Below are 22,066 nucleotides of genomic sequence, written 5' to 3'. Positions count from 1 at the left end.
TCGACACCCTCATGAGAAAGTGGCACCCTTCCAGACGTTTATGTACGAGTTGCTCAAAGGAGGTGTCGGAGCAGCACAAAAGCTGTAATTTTCAGGAAAATAGTCTTGTATCTGAGGAAAGCCTGTGCCAGCAGAGGCTGTTTATGCACGAGGATGTTTGATTGAGCTAATGGCGACGACCACAGGGCTGTAATTTTCCTCCTCTGCGAAGCTGCTATAAAACCTTCAGCTAACGGAAGGATAACAAAGCACATTCTTCCCTTTCTGCATCATTTAAAGCCACTAAATCATTCAGAGCGTTTCTCTCATCTGAAGAGGACTCAGTTTCTCAAACGTTCTAATGACAATACGTCTGTCTACTTATGAGGGCAGGATTTTGGACAGCGGGCTGTCCGGCTGATGTAAATGCCTCAGAAGAGTTCAAAACTTTTAGGTTGGTAAGATTTATTTTTATTTTTTTTCACCAAGGATGCATTTATTTGATCAAAATGATAGCGAAAATAGCCATATTGTGAAAGATTGCAATTTAAAACAATATTTTTCTATCTGTATATTTTTCAAAATGCTATTTACAATATCTCATATTCAGTGTCATATGATTCTTCAGCAATCATTTTAATTTTTCCAAAAAGTAAAAAAAATAAAAAATAAAATTAACAGTAGTGTATTTCTCATGTAGATCCTAGGTGAGAAATTTTGCTCACATCTACACCAGTGTAAATTTATCTTAACTAGTATAAACTAGTTTTAAGAGCAGCATCCTATAGTCCACAAAGCAAATTTCGACTGAAGGCTAACGAAGCTAAAATAATCTTGTGGTCCAATCACTTTGTGTGACTGCTTCATTTTAATGACCATACCATTCCTGTCCTCCCATGCTTCCTTACACTCCCCCACTCTCATTCCTTTATCCAATTTAGCTCCCGTGCACCCATCCAGGTAAAAAGGGGGTATCTATCTCTCTCCACGCAGGAGGGCGTAATTAATTTTGACAAGCCCTCTGACTGACATTTGGCATTTTGTGTGGGCACACACATGCTGTCAAAGAGCTTTGGAAAGTGGAGAATATGACTTTACAAAGGGCACCTGTTCAAATGAGCAGAATGAGATATATTAATACATCACAGCCGAGAGGAAACAAGCTGAATCTTATTACACACCTTCGCTACAAACATCTTAATGAGAAAAAGAAACAGTACGCTCAAAACAAACAAAAACAAAAAACTCAGCAAGAGAACAATAATTAATGAGTCTTGCAGGTTTTGACTGTCAGATATGAATTGTGTGCGTTGTTCAGAGTTTGTCCTCTGTAATGATCCTGGCGGAGATTTAGAGAGGAAAAAATGGGAAAAGGCAGGAATGTGTATCGGATGAGTGCACACACATCCATTAAAAGGTTTCCGAGCCATCACTCACTCTCCATTTTCGGCGTTTGATCGAGGGGAGTATGAACGCATCCTGCAGGATGTTGCGGCAGGTTTGAAAAGCTTGTCAGAGCTGACCCAATTCACCGCTGTCCATTTCTGAGAGTCTCAGCAGAACTTTGCTCAAGGTCTGTTGTACACCATCAACTGCTGTTTTAAAAGCTACAAATAAATACACTCTACAAGACTCAAGACTACAGATGAATCTGAATAATGACCACTAAAAGATGGCAAAAAGATGGAAAAGCCAATAATCAAATTATTTTTGTATGGAAGCCCTTACAATTTAGACTTTTTTCTCGCAATTGTGACTTTTTCTCAGAATTGCATGATATGAACTCACAATTGCGAGTTGTGAGATGTTGTGGCAGCTGCAATTGCAAGATGTACACTTGCAATTGTGAGAAATCATTTTTATATCTTGCAATTCTGACTTTTTTTTCAGAATTGTAAGGTATGAACTTGCAATTCTGAGAATTGAGACTGAGAGTCTTTTTTAGCCACAGAATTGGATGTTTTAACTTGCAATTGAGTTTATACCTCACAATTCTGAGAACAGAAATCCAAATTGCGAGATCTAAACTTGCAATGCGAGAAAAAAAGTCATTTGTGAAATATAAACTACCAACAGCGAGATATAAATTCATAATTGCAAGACAAACCTGCAATTGTGAAAAAGTCAGAATTGCGAGACATTAACTCGCAATTGCAAGAAAAAATTCAGAATTTTGAGATATAAACTCGCAATCGTGAGACAAGTCAGAACTGTGAGATATAAACTTGCAATTGCGAGAAAAAAAATCAGAATTGCAAAATGTAAACTCCCAATTGTGAGAAAAAAATGTAATTACAAGATATAAACTCGCAATTGCAATAAAAAAGTCAGAATTGTGAGATATAAACTCGCAATCGTGAGACAAGTCAGAACTGTGAGATATAAACTTGCAATTGCGAGAAAAAAAATCAGAATTGCAAAATGTAAACTCCCAATTGTGAGAAAAAAATGTAATTACAAGATATAAACTCGCAATTGCAATAAAAAAGTCAGAATTGTGAGATATAAACTCGTTACTGCGAGATATAGACTTGCAATTGCAAGAAAAGTCAAAAATCCAAGATATAAACTCGCAATTGTGAGAAAAAGTCAGAATTGTGAGATGTAAACTCCCAATTGTAAGAAAAAAAATTGGAAGTGTGCAATATACACTCGCAATTGTAAGAAACAATCAGAATTGCAAGATATTAACTTTTAATTGCAGGAAATAAACTCGCAATAAATTGCAATAAAAAAGTAAAAATTGTGAGATATAAACTCGCAATTGTGAAAAAAAGGTCAGAATTGCAAGATATAAACTCACAATTGCAAGAAAAGTCAAAATTCCAAGATATAAACTCACAATTGTGAGAGAAGTCAGTATTGCAAGATATAAACTCACATTTGCAAGAAAAGTCAGAATTGCGAGATGTAAAAATTGGAAGTGCGCGATATAAACTCGCAATTCTGAGAAACATAATCAGAATTGCAAGATATTAACTTGTAATTGCAGGAAATAAACTCGCAAAACTCAGAATTGTGAGAAAAAAATTTGAACTGTACGATATAAACTCTTTATTTATCTCGCAATTCTGATTTGATTTCTCGCAACTGACTACACATCTTGCAAATGCAACATAATTCGCAATTTGAGTTTAAATCTCGCAATTCTGAGTGAAAAAGTCTGAATAAACTCGACTCAAAATCACAACTGTGAAAAAAAATCTGAATTGTGAGGTAAGTCGAAATTAACTTTTTTTCCTGGCAGAAACTGGCTTTTTATGAAATGGCTGCATTAAATACAAAGAATTATGTATGAATGACTAAACCAAAAAAATTCTGAGCAGTCACAAATTAGAAATTCTAATTTTTCAAGAATAAGGCCTTTTATTACAATAAACTTAATACAGAAACTATAATTTATGTACATTTTACAAATGAACTAACCTCCCTGCAGAAGTGTACCAGAGGTTCAGGGCAGCGGTCTGTCTAAAGCGATTTGAATCAGATACTAATAGAAGATCAATATTAGAACACAAGCAGATCTTTGAGTCAGCAGAACTTCGTTATATTATGGTCACACACACGTACAGTAATGAGATCGCTCCATAATCGCCCACCACCGGCTGTCAGCTTGATGATTATATGATCCACAGCTCCAGAGAGAGAAAATTACAAACAAATAAATGAATATAAACAACGGCTCATTGACAAGAAACTCCACTTAGAGGAGATGAAAAAATCCTGCCTCTTTCTTCATGGCTTCTAACCCGCCGGGTTCAGTCTGATCCGTTTTAAATGTTCTGGCACGACGCTGGGAACCCAGGACCGAGGGAATTCACCCACATGATAATTTCATTTAATTGGCCTCTGCAATAATTTCTGCACATTATGGTGACTGAAATGTGCCGATACTAATTATCAAAGAGAGAGAGAGCTATAGAGACAGAACAAAAGACAGAGAGAGAGAGAGAGAGAGAGAGAGAGGTGTTTCCTGGCATGAGACACGATCTCAGATAATTAGACTGAAGATGACTGAAGAAAATAAAGATAAGATAAAAGTTCATTATCATTCATTTTGGTTATGTGTCAATAACATACACTGCAACTCTGGAAACATCAGGATGAAACACTAATTATGAAGTTCTATAATAGAGATAAAAAATAAATAAAACTTAAAGATTCAAAACTTTCTGTCCGTTACTCCAAAGAAAAAAAAACAATCTCTTCACCCTTCCACTTCAGCCAATTACATCCTGTTTGCCTTGTGACACCCACTTCTCAAAATTCAATCAATTCCCAATGAAAAAAAATTAAGTTACAATCTTCCATTTTTTTCTCTTTGAATACCTTCTTCACTCACAAAAGTAACATTACAGAGGTAAACTGGGTTTCACTTGCTGCTTCAAGACTACATCCTCTCAGAGCGCTCAGTTTTGCCTAAAGGTAAAGCCTTTTATTGACCTCCTGTAATTGTGCCCCTGCCCAGAGGTCAGGATTATTTCAGATTGAAACAGTAAATAATTGATCTGGCTTTGCTGAGGTCCAAAGGCTACTAGAAGTAAACCAACTTATTTATGTAGCACATAACACTGATATATGATTTTATCGGACTGGATGTGGCAGGGAAGGAGTGTATACAGATCTTCTATTCTGCCCCCATCCATTAAAATGTTAATGTGGACAATGAGGTTGATAGTTTATTAACACACGCCAATGGACAGGAAACCAGATAAGGGCAAAGAAAAGGATGGAGAATCATAAAACGCACAGGAAAAGGATGATCAGAAGTACATGAGGAAAAGGAGAAGGAGGAGGGGAGGTTGTGTTGTATTTTATTTCCACTGATGGTGAGTAAGGAAACAAGAATCATACTCCTCAAGGGTCAGTGTGAGTCAGTGTGCAGAGACACACACGGTGTTCACGGTAGCTTGCGTTTGGGATTCGAGTAGACGAGGATTACAAGAAAACAAGATGCCACTTTTTTCACACTTCAGCTCCAAAGCTGTCAACATTAAAGGCCACTTAAAAAGACATTTATTTACTGTGAGGGGCCCATGATCAAAAGTTCAGGGACGAATTTAGTTTTAAATGTCAATGTGATCATCTTCTAAACTGTCCTACGATGTTCTTGGATCTTCTTCAGAATAATGACTTTTTTTATTTAGTCTTTTGACATGTTTCACAGTAATATCTAAAAATCCTTGAGGGAACCCAGAGTATGGCTTAATATCATAAATGATGTCTCTTTATAAAATATGTCGTAGAAAACCCATTAAGATTTACGCTATTTAAAAAAAAACACATCGTATCATGTATTTTGGACAGGGGTGCCATTATTTTAATGACGTAAAATGGTTGCACTCTGTGAGCTACTGGCACTACCTCTTGCTATTTATTTGTGCAACACTACTCTAAAAATACACAAGTTGATCACAGCTACTGAAAGAGCGCAGGCTTAAACCAAATGCCGTACCATAGATTTTTCATCACAAGGAGTCCAAACGCCTCTGGATATCGAGTGAAATCCACGCTGAGAAACTTCTTCAGTGGCTGCGGTGTCATGACAAGTATCAGCATGTTTACATCCTGCCAGGATGGCATCTATAGTTTCTCGTCTCTGCCATTTGTAAGCTCTTTTAGCAGCTGTGGTCTACTAAAAGCCTCAAACGCAACAGGGCTAAAGTGGAGAGAACAAAGACGCTGGTCTTTAGAAAGTTTTATTTGTCCACAGGCATCTTTCTACTCTTTTCTCCTCTTCTTATCGCTAGGAAAGCAGTGAAGACTTACATCGCTTCTCTTGTTGCTCTTCAATTGAAAATTACAACCAAAATCTGCACAATGTGGCACTGTAATGGTATTTTATTTTACGAGTTGTGTATTCTGAGTTGTGTTGAGGTAAAAATAGCAACAGGAAGTACCATTTCACGTTACGGAAATAATGGCGCCCTCCATAGTCCAAAATGTGCATAAAACTGTGGATTTCTTTTTTTGAAATAAATCTTTCATGAGTTTTCTACTACATATTTCAGTAAGAGACATCATTTACGTTATATTAAGCCATACAAGTTTTAAAACCCAGGGTTCCCTTTAAAAATAAGAATGCTGTTTAAAATATTAAGACTCATTGTCATTGATTTTACCTTGAATCTCTTTCATCTTACCAAACTGGCACCCAACTGGCACAACTTAATTTTTGATTAGTAATATGCATAGCTAAGAACTTGATTTGAACAACTTTAAAGGCGATTTCCTCAATATTTTACCCCTAGATTCTAGATTCTCAAATAGTTTTATCTCCCAGATATTGCCATATCCTAAAAGCTTTCAGGTGATGTATACATCAAGATGTCAAAAAATTGACCCTTATGACTGGTTTTGTGGTCCAGGGTCACAAATGTCTATGTATATAGGCTTTTATGGATTTTCCGAAGATGACAAAAACTGGAAAAATAATCAAAAAAGCTTGAAAAATAGTCTGGGATCATCGACAGACTTCATGATGGTTTTGAGTACATACATGATCTATCAAACCCCAAATCTAAATTCGGGCCACCATCCCACACCTCCACTCCATTTGAATCCTTCTCCTCATCTCCGAATAGCTCTACATTGTTCTTGGCAATAAAGACATTTGACGTGTGAGCCTCCTCGCCGCCCACCCTCTCCCGATCTCCCTCGCTCGCTCTGTTTCCGCGGTTACCAGTCGCTCTGCTTGGTTATGCAATGCACGCCGCTTTCAGGCTCCGAGACGGGACCTATAACCACACGACTGCCATCGGCTACGGACAGAGAACGACAGGGTGGGGAGCTCGCAGCCGCAGGTCGCCGATCTCCAGAGCATCCGGAGGAGTTTAAGTCTGCATCTGTAGCACTTCTACACCCACGGAAAAAGAAGAGCTTGAAAGAAGGGAAAGAAATCGCGAAGGAGAAAAGGTGGGGGCCGGTATTTGTTACAAATGCTGAGACGCCCCGCTTTCAGATGCTAAAAGGGTCAGATAGACAAGAGTGACAGAGGAGGGAATGAGAGTGTGTGACAACGAGAGGGAGGGGAGACCAGGCTTTTTTTTTTTTTTTTTTTTTTAAGTAAAAGGAGAGAACAAGAAAGTGAGGGGGGGGGGGGATAGCAGCGAGCGGATTTCTCAGAGCATCTCTTGAATGAAAGGTGTGAGGCATTCAAGCAAAGAATTATAATAAAAATAAACAACGCGAAGAAGAATAAAATAACTGAATGAGTGTGGAACAAAAGGAAGGGCTGGCGATACATAAGGAGGCTGAAATACTGACACAGAAAGAGCGAGAGAAAACCAGAGGGAGAGAGAGAGAGAGAGACGGGGAGAGAGAGAGAGCGAAGGGGAGGGACGTTGGGGACTGAGATTGTTGTCTGCGTAACGCACACGGCTCAAGGAGATGCTGTTGTAGACCTACTCTTTCTCCCTCTTTCTCTCTCTCCACCTCTCAATTTCTCTTTTCTTCTCTACGGTATCGTGGACGTCGGATGCTTGGCCAGCTGGCCCTCATGTTGCCGCCAGCCCAGATATGCCTCTCCTGTGATGAGCCCACAGCATGCTGGATCTTCCCCCAGATCTCCCACGCCGTAGGGTAAGCCTTCCTGTTTTCTCGCTGTACTTTCTATGTTCTTCCATTTGTGTCAGTCAGCTCGTGCACCTGCTTTATTCTCCACTTCGCCAAGCTGTACGTTTGGCCCCAGGCTGCTTATCAAGGTTGATGTTCTTGTACCTAGCTGTAGGAACCTGGATGTATATGCTTCCAGTGAATGTGGAGATGGGATGAGAAAAGAGAAACCGTTTAGCGTACGTGGCAAGAGGCGAACAGCAAGTGAGAAGCTTTAAACGTACAGTAAATCATCTCAGCTGCCGAGAGTCGCCCTGTTGTAGCAGCTCCGCAGGGAAATATCATTTTCTGAGGGGGAAATCCATCACGGAGGTGGGGGGAGACATCCTCTTTTGTGTTCATTACGCCACACTCGCAGGAGAAAGGGAAATCTTACCCTTACGGCTTCTAGTGGCCGTCAGAGAACCAAAACGAGGCTTGTTGATTGTTTGTCTCACACTGCTCTTGTTTCTCCACAGATAAGCACCCTGGAGACTGAGGTGGGGGGGTCAGAATGGGGACGACCACCGTCAGTATAGAGGAGGTCCGGGCACAAGAGGGTAAAGAGGAGCGAGAGGAGTCTATCTTGGCCCTGCTGGGGATCATCGGTACCTTTTTGAACCTCTTCGTCATCGTGTTTGTTTACATCTACACCACTCTGTGAAAAGGAGGGTTGAGAGCAGGTGGACCAGGTGAGGGGCGGGGTCCGACGGAGATATGACAGAAGGGTTGACATCTCACAGAGAAGAAGAACGTGGAAGATGACACTAGGGACGGTGGGAGTGACTCTTGCTCTTGACCTCTGACCCCTTACGGATATATACATCTCAATGCGATGGACGTCTGTTTAACGCAGATCTCTGGACAAACTGATTCTTGGATACACCAGATTTGTACCCTTTCAGGACGTGGTCATGGGCCAAGGGACCTTGAGTTTCCACAATGGTGGGAATTACGTCGAGCACTGCCTGGCTTCAATTACAAGGACACAAGAACATCAGTGCAACTGAACGACGAAAATAGAAAGTGCGCAATAACAGAGAAATTGGAATTCTAAAATATTTTTCTATTAAGAACAAATGAGAATGAAACACTCCAGGACTTATCCCCAGTTTCAAAAAGCTGGACCCTGTGGGAACAGGCAGTTCGCTGACATTTGGAGACTTTTTCACTACAGCTCCTCCTCCTTTCTGGTGGCGGGAAGATAAACAGACAAATATGAGTGTGCGTGTGTGTTTTCTGTCTGATTTGAGTGCGGTGTCAGACACGTTGTTTCTGTGCAAAGAAAAATGCTTTTGTATTGATACATGATTACATACTAGATGTACTGTGCCATAGAGAATCTAATCAATAAAATGACATTCTATGGACCGAGATGTTGTGAATGATGTGGATGTGTGGGAAAAAGTGTTTAGCGATATCAAATGGTCTTGAGCTGACCAATCACGTATGTGCTGCCCAGCACGTCTATGGGTGTGAGTCATGCATTTGGGTTTTTGAGCGTTAGCAGAGCTCAGCGCACCGTAAACACAAGCAGGTTAAATAACAGAGTTGTGATAAAAGCCTTTGAGGCAGAGATGGTTACCAAGCTTTGCTTTTTCCTTGTCTGTCCCAGCGGTGATGGAGGTGTTTCTAAGCCCCTCTGAGAACACAGAGGTCAGTTTCCTGGCACATGTGATAGAAAGTGGTAGAAATGGTTGATGGGAGCTTCATGCATGAGAATGAGGCTTTGGAATGCGCACACAACAACCAATCCCAACATGCCAGAAAATGTGCCCATGTGATTGATTCTTTCTTTTTCTCTTTTTTTTGCAAGAAAAGGGTTGTGTTTCTGTGCGAGTGTGTTTGCCCTCTGAGTGTGTTGCGATACGTCACACTGAAATGTGCTCCGCAAAATCTGCCTGCGGAAATGTTAGCAGGGCTTTACGCTTAGTCTCAGGTCCCTCAATAAATTCCAGAGCCATAGGGCACTGCTGTAATAAAGGCCTGCGCTGTAAATCAGCATGTACCTGCAGGGCTTATCATCAAATACAAATCCTCACTACAAGGGCTCTGTGTAACCAGCTCTCAGACCAGAGGAGAACCTCTCTACCTGCACTCAGATCAGTGTGAACACTTTACACCATCTCTCACATTAGTGTAAACACTCCACAAACCAATTCCGAGGTCAGAAAGTATGGGCTTTGAAAGTTCATTTACAGTCAATCTGGGCTCTACAGTGTGACGATTTTGCATTTGCAACTGAAAACTACTGCATGTGACTATGAAAAAATACACAGGCGCATCATGTGCGACTGACACAATCACAGACATCTCTCACGAATCCTTTTAAAAAACAGTGTAGAAAGAGTGTAAATAAGATATTCATTGTGCAGTGTAGAGAGCTTTGTTGATTATAATGGAATTTTGTGAGATCACAGTGAACTAAGATAAGTGACAGAAATTTTTAAGGGAGTTTGTAAATGAGATATTGATTTAATACAATTATTTAAACAAGTTAAGTGACTTACACTGTCTGACTATAAAACTATTGCCTGATTTTGCTCTATTTTGTCGTCAAAAATGGTCTGAAACAAGTACAAACACAGCGTGGTTTCGTTTATAAATGAACATGTGTTGAATGAATCTATGATTCAACTTCCCATTCATAAAGACAATCACTTGCTTTATTACAAAATGAATCAGCCATTCAAACGAATTAAATATGATATGAATCAGTAATTTCTGTATTCAAAATTTTATATTTAAAACATTAATCTCAACATGAATTTATGAATTTGCTTGCACTCATGCCACCTCTGAGCCTCATTAAACATGAAAATACACCGACAAGCCACTTTGGTGTTCTTCTGTGCCACCTCGGTAGTACAAATACATTTTGTTAATACTGATTTCATTTGATTGGTAACTTATTCTTATTTTTACTTGTTCTCATTATGTTGTTTTAATTAGATATTTTAAAAGCTTAAACAATATAATAAAAAAGACATAAAAGATGACATACTTTTAAGTCGCCAAAAATGCCATTACTTTAAGGAGTCAAATATCACCTCGTAATGGGAAGGCAAATTTTAGATCAGATTTTTTTGATTATTAATTAGAACTGAAGGTGAAAATGCCATTACTTTCTCCTAAATAGAAAAGTAAGCACAGAGCCCTGTCAATAATTGGCCTTTTTGACTGACTGAAAATGTACCTTTTTGAAAATCGCCTTTGCGCCAAAAGATTGAGGGGGCACACATTTACCTCTTTAAATATTCAACTGGGCATTGGACAAGGGATAAAGACTGTAGCTCGACTACAAAACATTATATATGTACACGTAAACATACTTAGAGAAAAAGTTAGACTTAGTATATTAGGTTTGTGCTTCTCTATTTAAGATAAAATTAAACCCTCTAGACCTTCAAGAAGCACCTACTAGAGCCACCTTTGCCAATCCAAAGAGCTTACCCAAACCTCAGAGTAATATAAATACTGCACTTCCAGCATTTTGATGGACATGGCCTCCTGACACACACGTATGATTAAGGAACTTATGATTCAGTTCAGATACAGCTTGCAGGCGCAATGCAGGGGGGATGTGTGTGTTTCCTGGGGTCAACAGTCCTGTGTAAGCCGCTCACGTGAGGTTTACACGTGACGCGGTGGTCAAAGACATATGAATCACAACCGCTTTACTCTAATATCTGCTCTTCACAGGCCAATATTTCAACAGAGATACACAAACTAAAGACAAAACCTTACCTTCACCACTGTCCAACAGGAACTCAATCCAAACCTTAGTAAAGAGCTTGGAGCTTCAATAGCTTCTACATAGGATACAACTCAAACGATTTCTACATTCTAGTAAGCATACAAATACACAACTCACACAATAATGATCAACATTTCTCATCTCGCCCACCATCTTGAATTTATTTTAGGTTGCATTGGCTTCTCTGCAAGTATATAATCAACATCTCCTTTGAATTTCGCTAAAGCGAGGTGGCATAATTAAAGTGCCGACTTTTTTTTCTTTCCCAAAAGTCTTAACTTCAAAAGCACACCAATGATGCCTTAAAATGTCTCTGTGGGCAGATCACTAGATAAATAAAGAGATGAAGTGAACAGGGAGCCATATTGAGGGGGTGGGCTAAGAGATGAACGAGAGAACACGGTGATGATTTCTATTTACACTCGGGGAAAAGACTCTAGCACCTCAAAAACCTGCCCTACTTAATGACTGCACCACGTCAGCACTGTTTCTAACACACAGCAACATTACACGAGCCTTACAGCATATGTCAGGGGTGCCGTGTGTAGGCGAGTGTGATATCCCTGTAATGAAAACAGCTTTCAAGGGACTATCAAGTAAACAGAAATAAACACAACATAGAAAGCCATGGCATGTCCTACAGACCTGCATTACCACAAACGCTTGGTCTTTTGAACATAAAAATACTGATGAATAATGTTTTTTTGTTTCATTTATCACTTAGCTATCAAGTGAATGGATTTATAATAGGGATGCACCAGCAGTAATATTTTGGCTGATATTTTCATTTTATCATCCAATGCTAGTTTATCCACACTAAAAAATAAAAACAACTTATATCAATATCAGCGGCGATAGCCTTGTGGGCAAGTGCACCGACATAGTGCTGTTGGGCTATGGGCGTCCCAAGTTCGAATCCCAGCTTGAGAACCTTTCCCGATCCCTTTACCCTCTCTCACCCGGTTTGTTTCCTGTCTGCTCTGCACTACCCTGTCATGCCAAAAATAAATCTTAAAAAAATAAATAAATAAATAGGCATCACAATATTAAAATGTACAGAATAAGAATAAGGATCCATACAATGAAAGTCTAGTAGGGCAAATCTTAAAGTCAACATAAAAAAAAACTATCTTTTTACTTTTACTAATGCTATTCAATTATTAGTGTTAAATATTACATTTAAGTGAGTATTAGATGCTACAAAAGGTCTTTTTTAAAGAATTGGTTCAAAAGAACAGCATTTATTAAAAAACTTTTATTAATCAATTGAATGCATCATTGCTGAATAAAAGTATTTTCGTTAAAAAAATAAAATAAAATCGCCTTTCAATATCGCCTTTACATGGTTGAGAGAGACCACAAATTTGGCACTTTCTTTTCTGTCTACTGTAAGATGCATTTTCTTAAATGGTTCACATTGCCATTTTTTGTTGTTTAGTTCCAAACCCAAGTGCAAAGTGTCCATTTCATGCAATTACAACACCTCAGAACACCTCTGCACTCCAATTTGTCATGGCACGGTCCAGTTCTCCCCTCAAAGTCTTCATGTGTGACCCTGGTCATAAGGGTCAATTTAAAAAAAAAATTTAATGTATACATCATCTGAAAGCTGAATAAATAAGCTGTCCATTGATGTATGGTTTGTTAGGATAAGGCAATATTACATATTATACAACTACAGTAGTCAACATTCGAAGTGGATCAAAACCTTTCATCAAATTTGTCCTAAAACCAAAAAGAATACCCATTCTTATCTTAGGACAACTTTTGATTAACTTTTTTGATCCACTTCGAATGTTGACTACTGTATTTCAAATTCTGGAATATGAGGGTGGGTTCAAAAAAAATTCAAAATATTAACAAAATTGCCTTTTAGTTGTCCAAATGAATTAGCAATGCATATCACTAAAAAGAAATTAGGTTCTGATATACTTACAGTAGAAAATTTACAAAGTATCTTCTTGGAACATGATCTTTACTTAATATCCTAATGATTTTTGGCATAAAAGAAAAATCAATCATTTTGACCAATACAATGTATTTTTCGCTGTTGCTACAAATATACCCAATGCTACTTAAGACTGGTTTTGTGGTCCAAGGTCACATATAAATCACAATTCTCAAATTTTTCAACCAAAATACGATGCAAAAAAGAATTATCAGCAGTATTAATCAACAGTACTGCCATCAGATTACCAGGAGGTTACGTAAAAATATGCAGAAGAGCTGATGGAGTTGAGAGAAGCAGCAGGTTTGACGACCCCTCCAGGGGTAGAGAAAGAAAGCAGCATAATAATCTTTGAGAGAACGTATTAAATGAACGTGCCGGATGGGGAGCAGGAGACAATGAGAGTTTGGACAGACCGCCGTAACCTGTGTGCGCCAGAAGAGTCCTCACCTCCTCAATGAAAATAAGTGCTTGTGGCCGTCCATATACACAAAGTGCTCTACACTATAATCTTGTACTCTTTGTTATTTGCCCCTCAGCTGTTTCTTAATGCTTTTTGGAAGCAGTAGTCCATCTCTTCTCATCTCTTCTCCCTCCTGTTCATCAGGTGGATGGGGCGTTATTACAGCAGGGGTGATCGGAGACGCTCATTTCCTGTTTCACTGCCACAGAGACAGCTAAGGATCTCAGGGCACAAAACACACACTCTTTAACACGGTGTGTGTGCTTCTCCTAATCTTTTATTGGCTCGGTTGTTCATGAGATTGACCAACTGCTGCTCCCCCTGCTGGCTAAGTGTGTTTAGAAAGAACGTTTGTGTGTGTTTGTGTGCTCTCGTTGATTTGAGGTACACACACCATGCCAATGTAGGGTTGAAACCTCCAGCTGATATCTGGAGCTAATTACTACACTCATCGTTTTATCGGCGCTTATTTAATTAAGCCGGAGAGAAATAAACACTCACAGCACACACACACACACACACACACACACACACACACTGAACACACACCACTTTCTGGTTCTTTAAACCAAAACAGTGTTTGTTCATGGCTATCAATACAAAGGAAACACTGAGTTTTATTAGTTCATATTAACTGAGATACTAGTACCAAGATTCTTAAATCACAAACATTATATATTTTTTTTATTAGAAAACGCAGTGTTTTCCATTAGAATGAATGAGGACTGGAACTTTGATGTTTCAAAAAGGATGCAAAACACTGTAAAAGTTTTGTAATGGCGGTCGATCGAACGCGGTACTCTTGTGAACGCATGTCGACTGACACGGAAGAGAAGAAATTATTGAATAAAGTTCTTATTTTTGTTTTCTTTGCACACAAAAAGCATTCTTGTAGCTTCATAACATTACGGTTGAACCACTGATGTCACATGGACTATTTTATCAGTGTACTTACTACCTTTTTAGGTCTTGAACATGTCAGTTGCGTTGCTTTCTACGCAGGGTTAGAAAGCTCTCGGATTTCATCAAAAATATCTTAAATTTGTGTTTTAAAGATTAAAGAAAGTCCTACAGGTTTAGAACAAAATAAGGGTGAGTAATTAGTGACAGAATTGTCATTTTTGGGTGTACTATCCCTTTAATTGTGTGACTAGATCATTGAGTCAGTGAGTTCAACTCAAGATTCAACTCAACTCAAAAGATTCATCCATTTAAAAAAACTGATTTGGTCAGGAACCAAATATTGCTACTTCTCTTACAAACATGCAAAGAAAAGTGACTGAGCGATGTAAATTTCAGTCTGTTTCTTAGACAATACTATCTTATGGCTTTAGAATTCTTGAAATATAGTGCATTGAGTCATGGGAACTACTTCAAATATACTTAGATTGTGCTTTTGCTATTCTTATTCACGCTCTTTATGTAGCAAAATAATGCCTCCAAAAGACAAGATTGGAATAACATGGGAATGAGCAAATGGGTGAATGCCTGAGAAATAAAAACACGGTTGACGAAGTCAAAGAGTGATAGAGAGACCACTCAAAAGAGACAGGGGCTCCACCTGCTGTCTCTATACACAATAAGGCACAAGGTGAAATGTATCCACCTTTTTCCTCAACGCGGAAGTAAGCCTATGGGTGAGACTTCCGGTTCATCTGTCTATCTGTTGTGAAAAGAATAACAACATGCAGTAAACGGTAAAACAGTTTGCACTTCAAACCTCTGTGCTCATAATTAAGATAATACATTAAAACAATATGGTAAGACACACCAATCTGCAATATCAAGCTGTTTTGTACAGCTAAAAACAGCTGGACGCAGATGAGACCGGAAGCCACACCTATAAAACTTACCAACGGGAAGAAAAAGGTGGATAACACTTTTCTCTCAGGCACACATGCAAATGATACACCACAACCACAAAAATAGTAAAGCTCAAAGTATGAGCAGAATGTGCCCTACCTGAGTCGTTGCGTAAGTATGAAGACATGGCAGGGATGAGGCAGGACTGGCTGAGCAGTTCTTGCAGCACAGATGGCAGCAGTGAGCTGCTGTGACCTCTGACCTCTCCTGAGAGGGTCTCACCAGATCCAACACAGCCTGATGGGTTGATATAGCTGGCCAAAACCTGCCAGAGACACAGAATCTCCCATCACATACCCGAACAGGTGTAAAATGGAAATCTAATTTGTATTTTGATGCACACACACACACCTGTAAGAGGCAGGTAACGTGCTCCTCCTCCAGACGTTGTTTGGTCAAAGCCTGCTCAACATCCCAGCCTGATGCAGTGGAGCCTGTCCCAAAGCCGGTTCCTTTGGCCCAGTAGAGCTGCTGCTCCTCTGTGGTTCCACCGACATGCCCGCTTGAGACCTGTGGCTGCAGCACAAACACAAAATCAAACCCAACTGTAGCTTTCACACTGGAGTCCATGTTTTAACCTTTTCTATTAAATGAGAAGTGAAAGTCTCTGACACTAAGAATTAAACAAAGACTGTGCTACTATATCTTTAAGACTTTAACATCCTAATGAACTCCGGTTAACATCTTAGCCAATCGTTTATTGTTGCTCAAGTCTCCTATGCTCAGCAAAGCTGTGTTTATTTGAGAAAAATGTATGTAAAAATAATAATGTGTGACCCTGGACCACAAAACCAGTCATAAGTAGAAGGGGTATATTTGTAGCAATAGGCAACAATACATTGTATGGGTCAAAATTATTTTTCTTTTATGCCAAAAATCATTAGGATTTAGTAAAGATCATGTTCCTTGAAGATATTTTGTAAATTTCATACCATAAATATACCAAAACTTCATTTTTGATTAGTAATATGCATTGCTAAGAACTACATCTGGACAACTTTAAAGGTGATTTTCTCAATTGTTTGATTTTTTTGTTCCCTCAGATTTCAGATTTTCAAATAGTTGTATCTCGGCCAAATATCGTCCATAAGAAATCTACCCTTATGACTGGTTTTGTGGTCCAGGGTCACATATTGTGAAACATTATAATTTTAAAAATTAAAAGTTTAAATATATTTTAAAATGTTATTTATTTCTGGGATGGCAAAGCCATTTTCAACAGGCATTATTTCAAAATTCAGCATCACAATCTTTCAGAAATTATTCCATATGCTGATTTGACAGATTGTTATCAATGTTAAAAACAGCTTAATATTTTTGTGGACACAATTTTTTTTTTTCCAAGACATTTTCATTAAAAAAAGTACAGCATTTATTTAAAATAGAAATCTTTTGTAACATTACAAATGTCTTTAATGTCAATTCTGATCAACGTTACATATCCTTACTAAATAAGTAAAAACATCCCTTTAAGCTACTTCCAAATGACAGAGATTGAAAGACAGGAAAGGAGGATGCATTTCCTAGTCTTTCTCTTCCACACACACTTTGTCATTCTGGTTTTTGACATTGATTGTTCCAGACGTGACGCCCTGCTGAAATTTACTGCTTGCTCTAAAGACTGACAGCATGTCACAACATTATGAGAGGAAACAATGAGGTCAGAAGCTGTGCATCAGTTGAATAATAGGCTAGTAGCACAGTAAAAAGAAGACTGGTGCATTTCCCATAATGCAATAGTATCATAACTACCTTGAAACGTATGATTTAAAAATAGGGAAATGGTTGCAGGCTGGACTCAAACCAGCTTGAGTGTCACAAGCGCATTCATTTTCAACTGTGCAAAGATCTTTAATGAAAATACCAAAGGAGGGACAAACAGGAGAGTGAAAGAGAGAGGAGAATAAATATGCGCTGACCGCAGTGCTCTTCTTCGGCGGGTTTAATATTTGCTCTGCCAATACTTCTGCCGCCCCAAGGACGCCCATTATGATTCTGACAGGCCACTGGCCACCGTTCAAATCCTCAGCCCTGAACCCACCCCTCACCAAACTATAAATCCATGCACAGACGCACCGCTCTGCACCGAGTATCATTTATAAAAAAAAAAATTCTCTTAAACACTGGAATTTAAAAAATTGATTTTAATAAAACCTGTCTGTGAGGGCTGAATATTGATTTTTATGAAAGTCATTTGCTTCGGTATTGGGGGTCTGATGATGATGGTCGTTTTTTTCATTATTTTCTCATTATGATTGTGCTGCAGTTGTCCTTTGTGAAGACACTTTCATTTCGGCCGAGTGAAACTCCTCATAATCATGTAATGACTAAAAGAGCTGTTCAACTCCTCTCTATACCTTCCGTTTTAATAGGACCACACTACACCTGAATGAGTGGTTGTTCGCTCCCTCTCTCACACACACACCTCTCCTCATTAAGTCAAGGGCTCTGAATAAAGAGCCCTTCAGCAGTCTGTAAAGACTGGTGACCACAGTCATTAATAAAATGACATGTCTCAGTCTGAGAAACATCTCCATTAAGGTCTTTACAGGAGTGTCTTTTCCTTCCCCTGCACATACGCTCACAAATTATCTGAAGACAGCAGTTACGTACCATTTTTTACGATTATATTTTTCCCTGAAGTCCACTTACAATTTTAGTCTGGATCATTGAAACAGATCAGTCAGATTGTGAATGAATTATTCAGACTGGTTCTGTGAACTAAATCAATGAAAATATTTAACTGAAAATAACTATTCTTTCACAAATCAGGCATTACTATTACTCTCATAAAGTGTAAGAGGAAGATTACATGCAAGAAACGACTTCATTTTGATTTGCTTAAAGGGACAGTTCACGCAAAAATTAAAATTACCCCATGATTTACTCACTCAAATCATCTGAAATGTACATGACTTTCTTCTTTCACACAAATACAATTGGGAGTTATATAAAAAATGCCCTTGCTCTTCCAAACTTTATAATGGAAGTGAATGGCTTTTAAGATTTTGAAGCCTAAAAAAGAGCATCCATCCATCATGAAAGTACTCCACATGGACCCGGAGGGTTAATAAAGGCCTTCTGAAGTGAAGCGATGTGTTTGTGTATGAAAAATATCTATATTAAAAACTTCATTAACAATAATCTAGGGCTTTTATTAACTCTCGTACGCATATTCACAAAAGAGTGGCATTCCAGTGGATGGCTACCGTAGGAAGTAGGCATATCGTAAACTCCAGTAAGCATATGCTAGTGTCGTGAGAACCAAGTTTTGTTCACAGCAAAGGAAAACCAGTCTCCTCTTGGCTTATATCGAAATCCCCCATCATTTTTCCTTATTTTGCACTTTTAATTTGTGAATGGTGTTTTTTTTCTCTCTCTCCACTGCGTTTCAGTGTTTGTCACCACGTTCACCTATATCCTACGTCATCCGCTGGAATGCTTCTCTCTCGTGAATGCTTGTTCGACAGTTAGCGGAAGCTAGAGATTAATGTTTCAAATATAAAGCTTCAAATATGGATATTTTTCTTACACAAATGCATCATTTTGCTTCAGAAGGCCTTTATGAACCCCCTGAATCCGTGTGGAGTATGATTAATGATGGATGAGTGCCCTTTTTTGGACTGCAAAATCTCAACACCCATTCACTGCCATTATAAAGCTTGGAAGAGCCAGGACATTTTTTAATATAACTCTGACTGTATTCGCCTGAAACAATAAAGCCATATACATCAAGAATGGCTTGAGGGTGAGTAAACCATGGGGTGATTGTCATTTTTGGAGGAACTATGGCTTTAACTCTGCGTACCAGATGTTCTCATGGTTGTCACAAGAATGCTGATTTTTGTAGACCAAATGGCACATAAACGGCATGTGAACACTGACCTCACTGGAGTTGGCGCTTCCGCTGGGCACTCTGGGAGCATGATGGCTAAGAGCAGATAGGCAAGCCAGGATGAGGTGGATTGCACCAATCTCGAGAGCCATGCGCCTCAACAGCAGCCCGTCATCCGTGGTGAGAGGAGTCGAGCTGAACAAGGACCGGAGCACGTGGAAGGGCAACGTGGGTAGAACGTTAGCAGATGGAGACTGCAAGATGTGACCTTGAGGAAGAAAGACAGATGGAGAGAATGAAAAGTCATCTCTAGATGAGAAAAACCTGCCTCCAAACATTTAAATATCATTTTCTCTAGCACTCAATAATAAACTTAAACCAGTCTACCAATACATCAAGTAATCAGCTGACCAATCAACAGTCCAGACTGACAGAAACACACAGTGGGCAGCCAATCCAGGCTCAATTAAACCAATCGATGAAGCAACCACGCAGTAACCCAATCAATGCTTCCTGTTGGGCAAAAGCAGAGCTGTGTGTGTATATGCCTGAAGGGTATTTATGTATAAAAACCATTAGAGAAGTTTGATTCTTGGCTGAAGGTTTGTTTGAACTACTCAAGGTGGTTAAAACCGAAGTATACTTTGGCCATAAAGAACAGCCTGTTTAATATGAGAGGTGAGTCTGAGAGGTCTCTGAGACAGTGACTTGAGTGGTTGATGGCAGACACAGATATGCAGGGGTTGCTGATGAGAGAATCAAAAAACATGTTCCACATCAGTCTGCTGTTCCAATCAATAATCTCAGCTAATAGATATGTGAACAACACACAGTGAATATGAAATAGATGTGTATTGCCCCAAAAAAACCTAGATTTACTTTATATTAAAAAGCAGGTCAGATTGGTTTCGAAAAATATCTTCTTTGCAGTTTGTAAAATAGCCATCCTTCAGTGTAAACAGTCTGCAAATTTGTTAATCAAAAAAGTGCATTATACATAAAGATTGTCTCTCAAAAGAAAGAGTCGACTCAGTCGTCATATTTTCCGTCTTCATTCATAATCTTCTGCCTTTTACCGATCTACATCATTGGGTAATACATTTGCATAATCCCAGCCTGCCCGCAAAATACAGTCTGACCTGCCCACAAACAGATCATGTCAAGGCGACACTGTGATCTGCCCTGTGAAAGCAAGTTTGTTTAATTTTCATTGCCGAAAGATGATGATGTGAAGAATCAGTGGTTAAATTTCAGTTTTTTTTCCATGATACCACAGCAATACAATTCAAACCTTTTGTTGTGTGCTCGTCATTTTACAGAGAACTGCTTTTCTAATCTTGGCCTTTATCTTCATTACCATCATCTAATCTGCTGATTTGGACTAACAAGCGCCTCCAAACCACAACCTGTAAGTACGATCGATACGCTATGTGACATTTTTCATGTGTACAGTGAGTGCTCAAAATATAATTTTTTGTGCTGTTACGGTCTTACTCAAATAGTTCTGATAATTCGCTGTGAACCCACTATGTAGACTGTCGTTGTTCTAATTACTTTGTTTAATAATGTAAAGAATGTAACTTAGACATATTTTGGATTACAAACTGTGTTGTTTCATAAGTCAGTCACATTCGCTCTCGGCTAACATATCCACAATCGTTGCTGTTATGCGTTTCCAGTTTATCAGCTAAAATTAAGCTGTGGGCAAGATTCGCTTGTTTAAGTGTTAAACAAAATGTTTTTATGTCATTATTTTAAGAACGAATTGGAGCACTATATTATTGCTTTATGTAAATGGGCTCATGGTTCCCAGGTTTTCACAACAAAAGCCACTCAAAACTAGCCCAATTGCGTTTCGATGGGGGTTTCTCATTAAAAATCGTGTTCCCGTGGATAAATATGACGTTATTGGGGTCGCTTCAACCAGCAAACGTCAAAAACAACCGCAGACTTGGGAACACAGGTGGTAGCACACGCAAACTTGCTGAAGTACTCCTCTCTGTGCAAATCACAACAGGCTTGACCAGCTGACCAATCAGAGCAGAGTAGGCTTATGAAAGGGAGGAGTTTACAGATATTACACTCAAAGCAGTTTAAATGAAATCATTGACAAATGACTATGTATAAATGTATATTCTGAGAAAATTACAATGTTTTATGACCTTAGATTATAAACCTTTAGATTATAAGCATTTAAACCTGTTGTAGAGGACTCCAACAAAATATTACGACACTTTAAAAAAACATAAGACCTGCTCTTTAACCAAATTGATTGCAAACAAACTCAGAAGTAGTGCTTCTTGTACTTGAGTGGTACTTACTTCCTTCTCCATCATCTGTGACGCCCAGAACCAGTCTGAGCAGACATTGTGCGTGCTTCCTCTCCTTCAGCAGAACCTCAGCATATCCCGGCAGCCGTAGAAACAGGCCAAATGCCGCCAGTGAATGGGCAGGGATGGGTGACATGGTCTGAACGGAGGATTTGATAGGTGGAGGCTCAGCCGCGATGGTCTCGGGTGCCTCGTAAACAAGCTCCCCAGACTGCTCGATGGTGACCCATTCAAACTGATCACTGTCCTTTGGCTTCTCCTGCGTAGTGGACGGTACCACTGGGGCACTGACCTGCAG

The 22,066-nt window shown here is 39.1% G+C and overlaps 1 protein-coding gene and 1 long non-coding RNA gene across 2 annotated transcripts in view; one reads left to right on the top strand and one right to left on the bottom strand.

Annotated features, from left to right (window-relative positions):
* birc6 (baculoviral IAP repeat containing 6) overlaps nt 1–22,066 on the bottom strand; it is a 130,387-nt gene that overhangs the window by 36,536 nt on the left and 71,785 nt on the right. The window contains exons 62-65 of the mRNA XM_073827622.1: nt 21,760–22,060; nt 19,489–19,706; nt 15,955–16,119; nt 15,703–15,868 (exon numbers count right to left, since the gene is read on the bottom strand). Coding sequence (XP_073683723.1) covers nt 15,703–15,868; nt 15,955–16,119; nt 19,489–19,706; nt 21,760–22,060 — 850 coding nt within the window. The remainder of the gene's footprint in view (nt 1–15,702; nt 15,869–15,954; nt 16,120–19,488; nt 19,707–21,759; nt 22,061–22,066) is intronic.
* LOC141296366 (uncharacterized) lies at nt 6,696–8,930 on the top strand. The gene is made up of 3 exons (XR_012341240.1): nt 6,696–6,894; nt 7,469–7,560; nt 8,052–8,930. It is a non-coding gene; the product is annotated as an uncharacterized lncRNA (long non-coding RNA).

The sequence above is a fragment of the Garra rufa genome, chromosome 21, assembly GCF_049309525.1.
Source record: "Garra rufa chromosome 21, GarRuf1.0, whole genome shotgun sequence".
NCBI classification, from domain to species: domain Eukaryota; kingdom Metazoa; phylum Chordata; class Actinopteri; order Cypriniformes; family Cyprinidae; genus Garra; species Garra rufa.
This window is presented reverse-complemented; position numbering and strand designations above follow the sequence as displayed.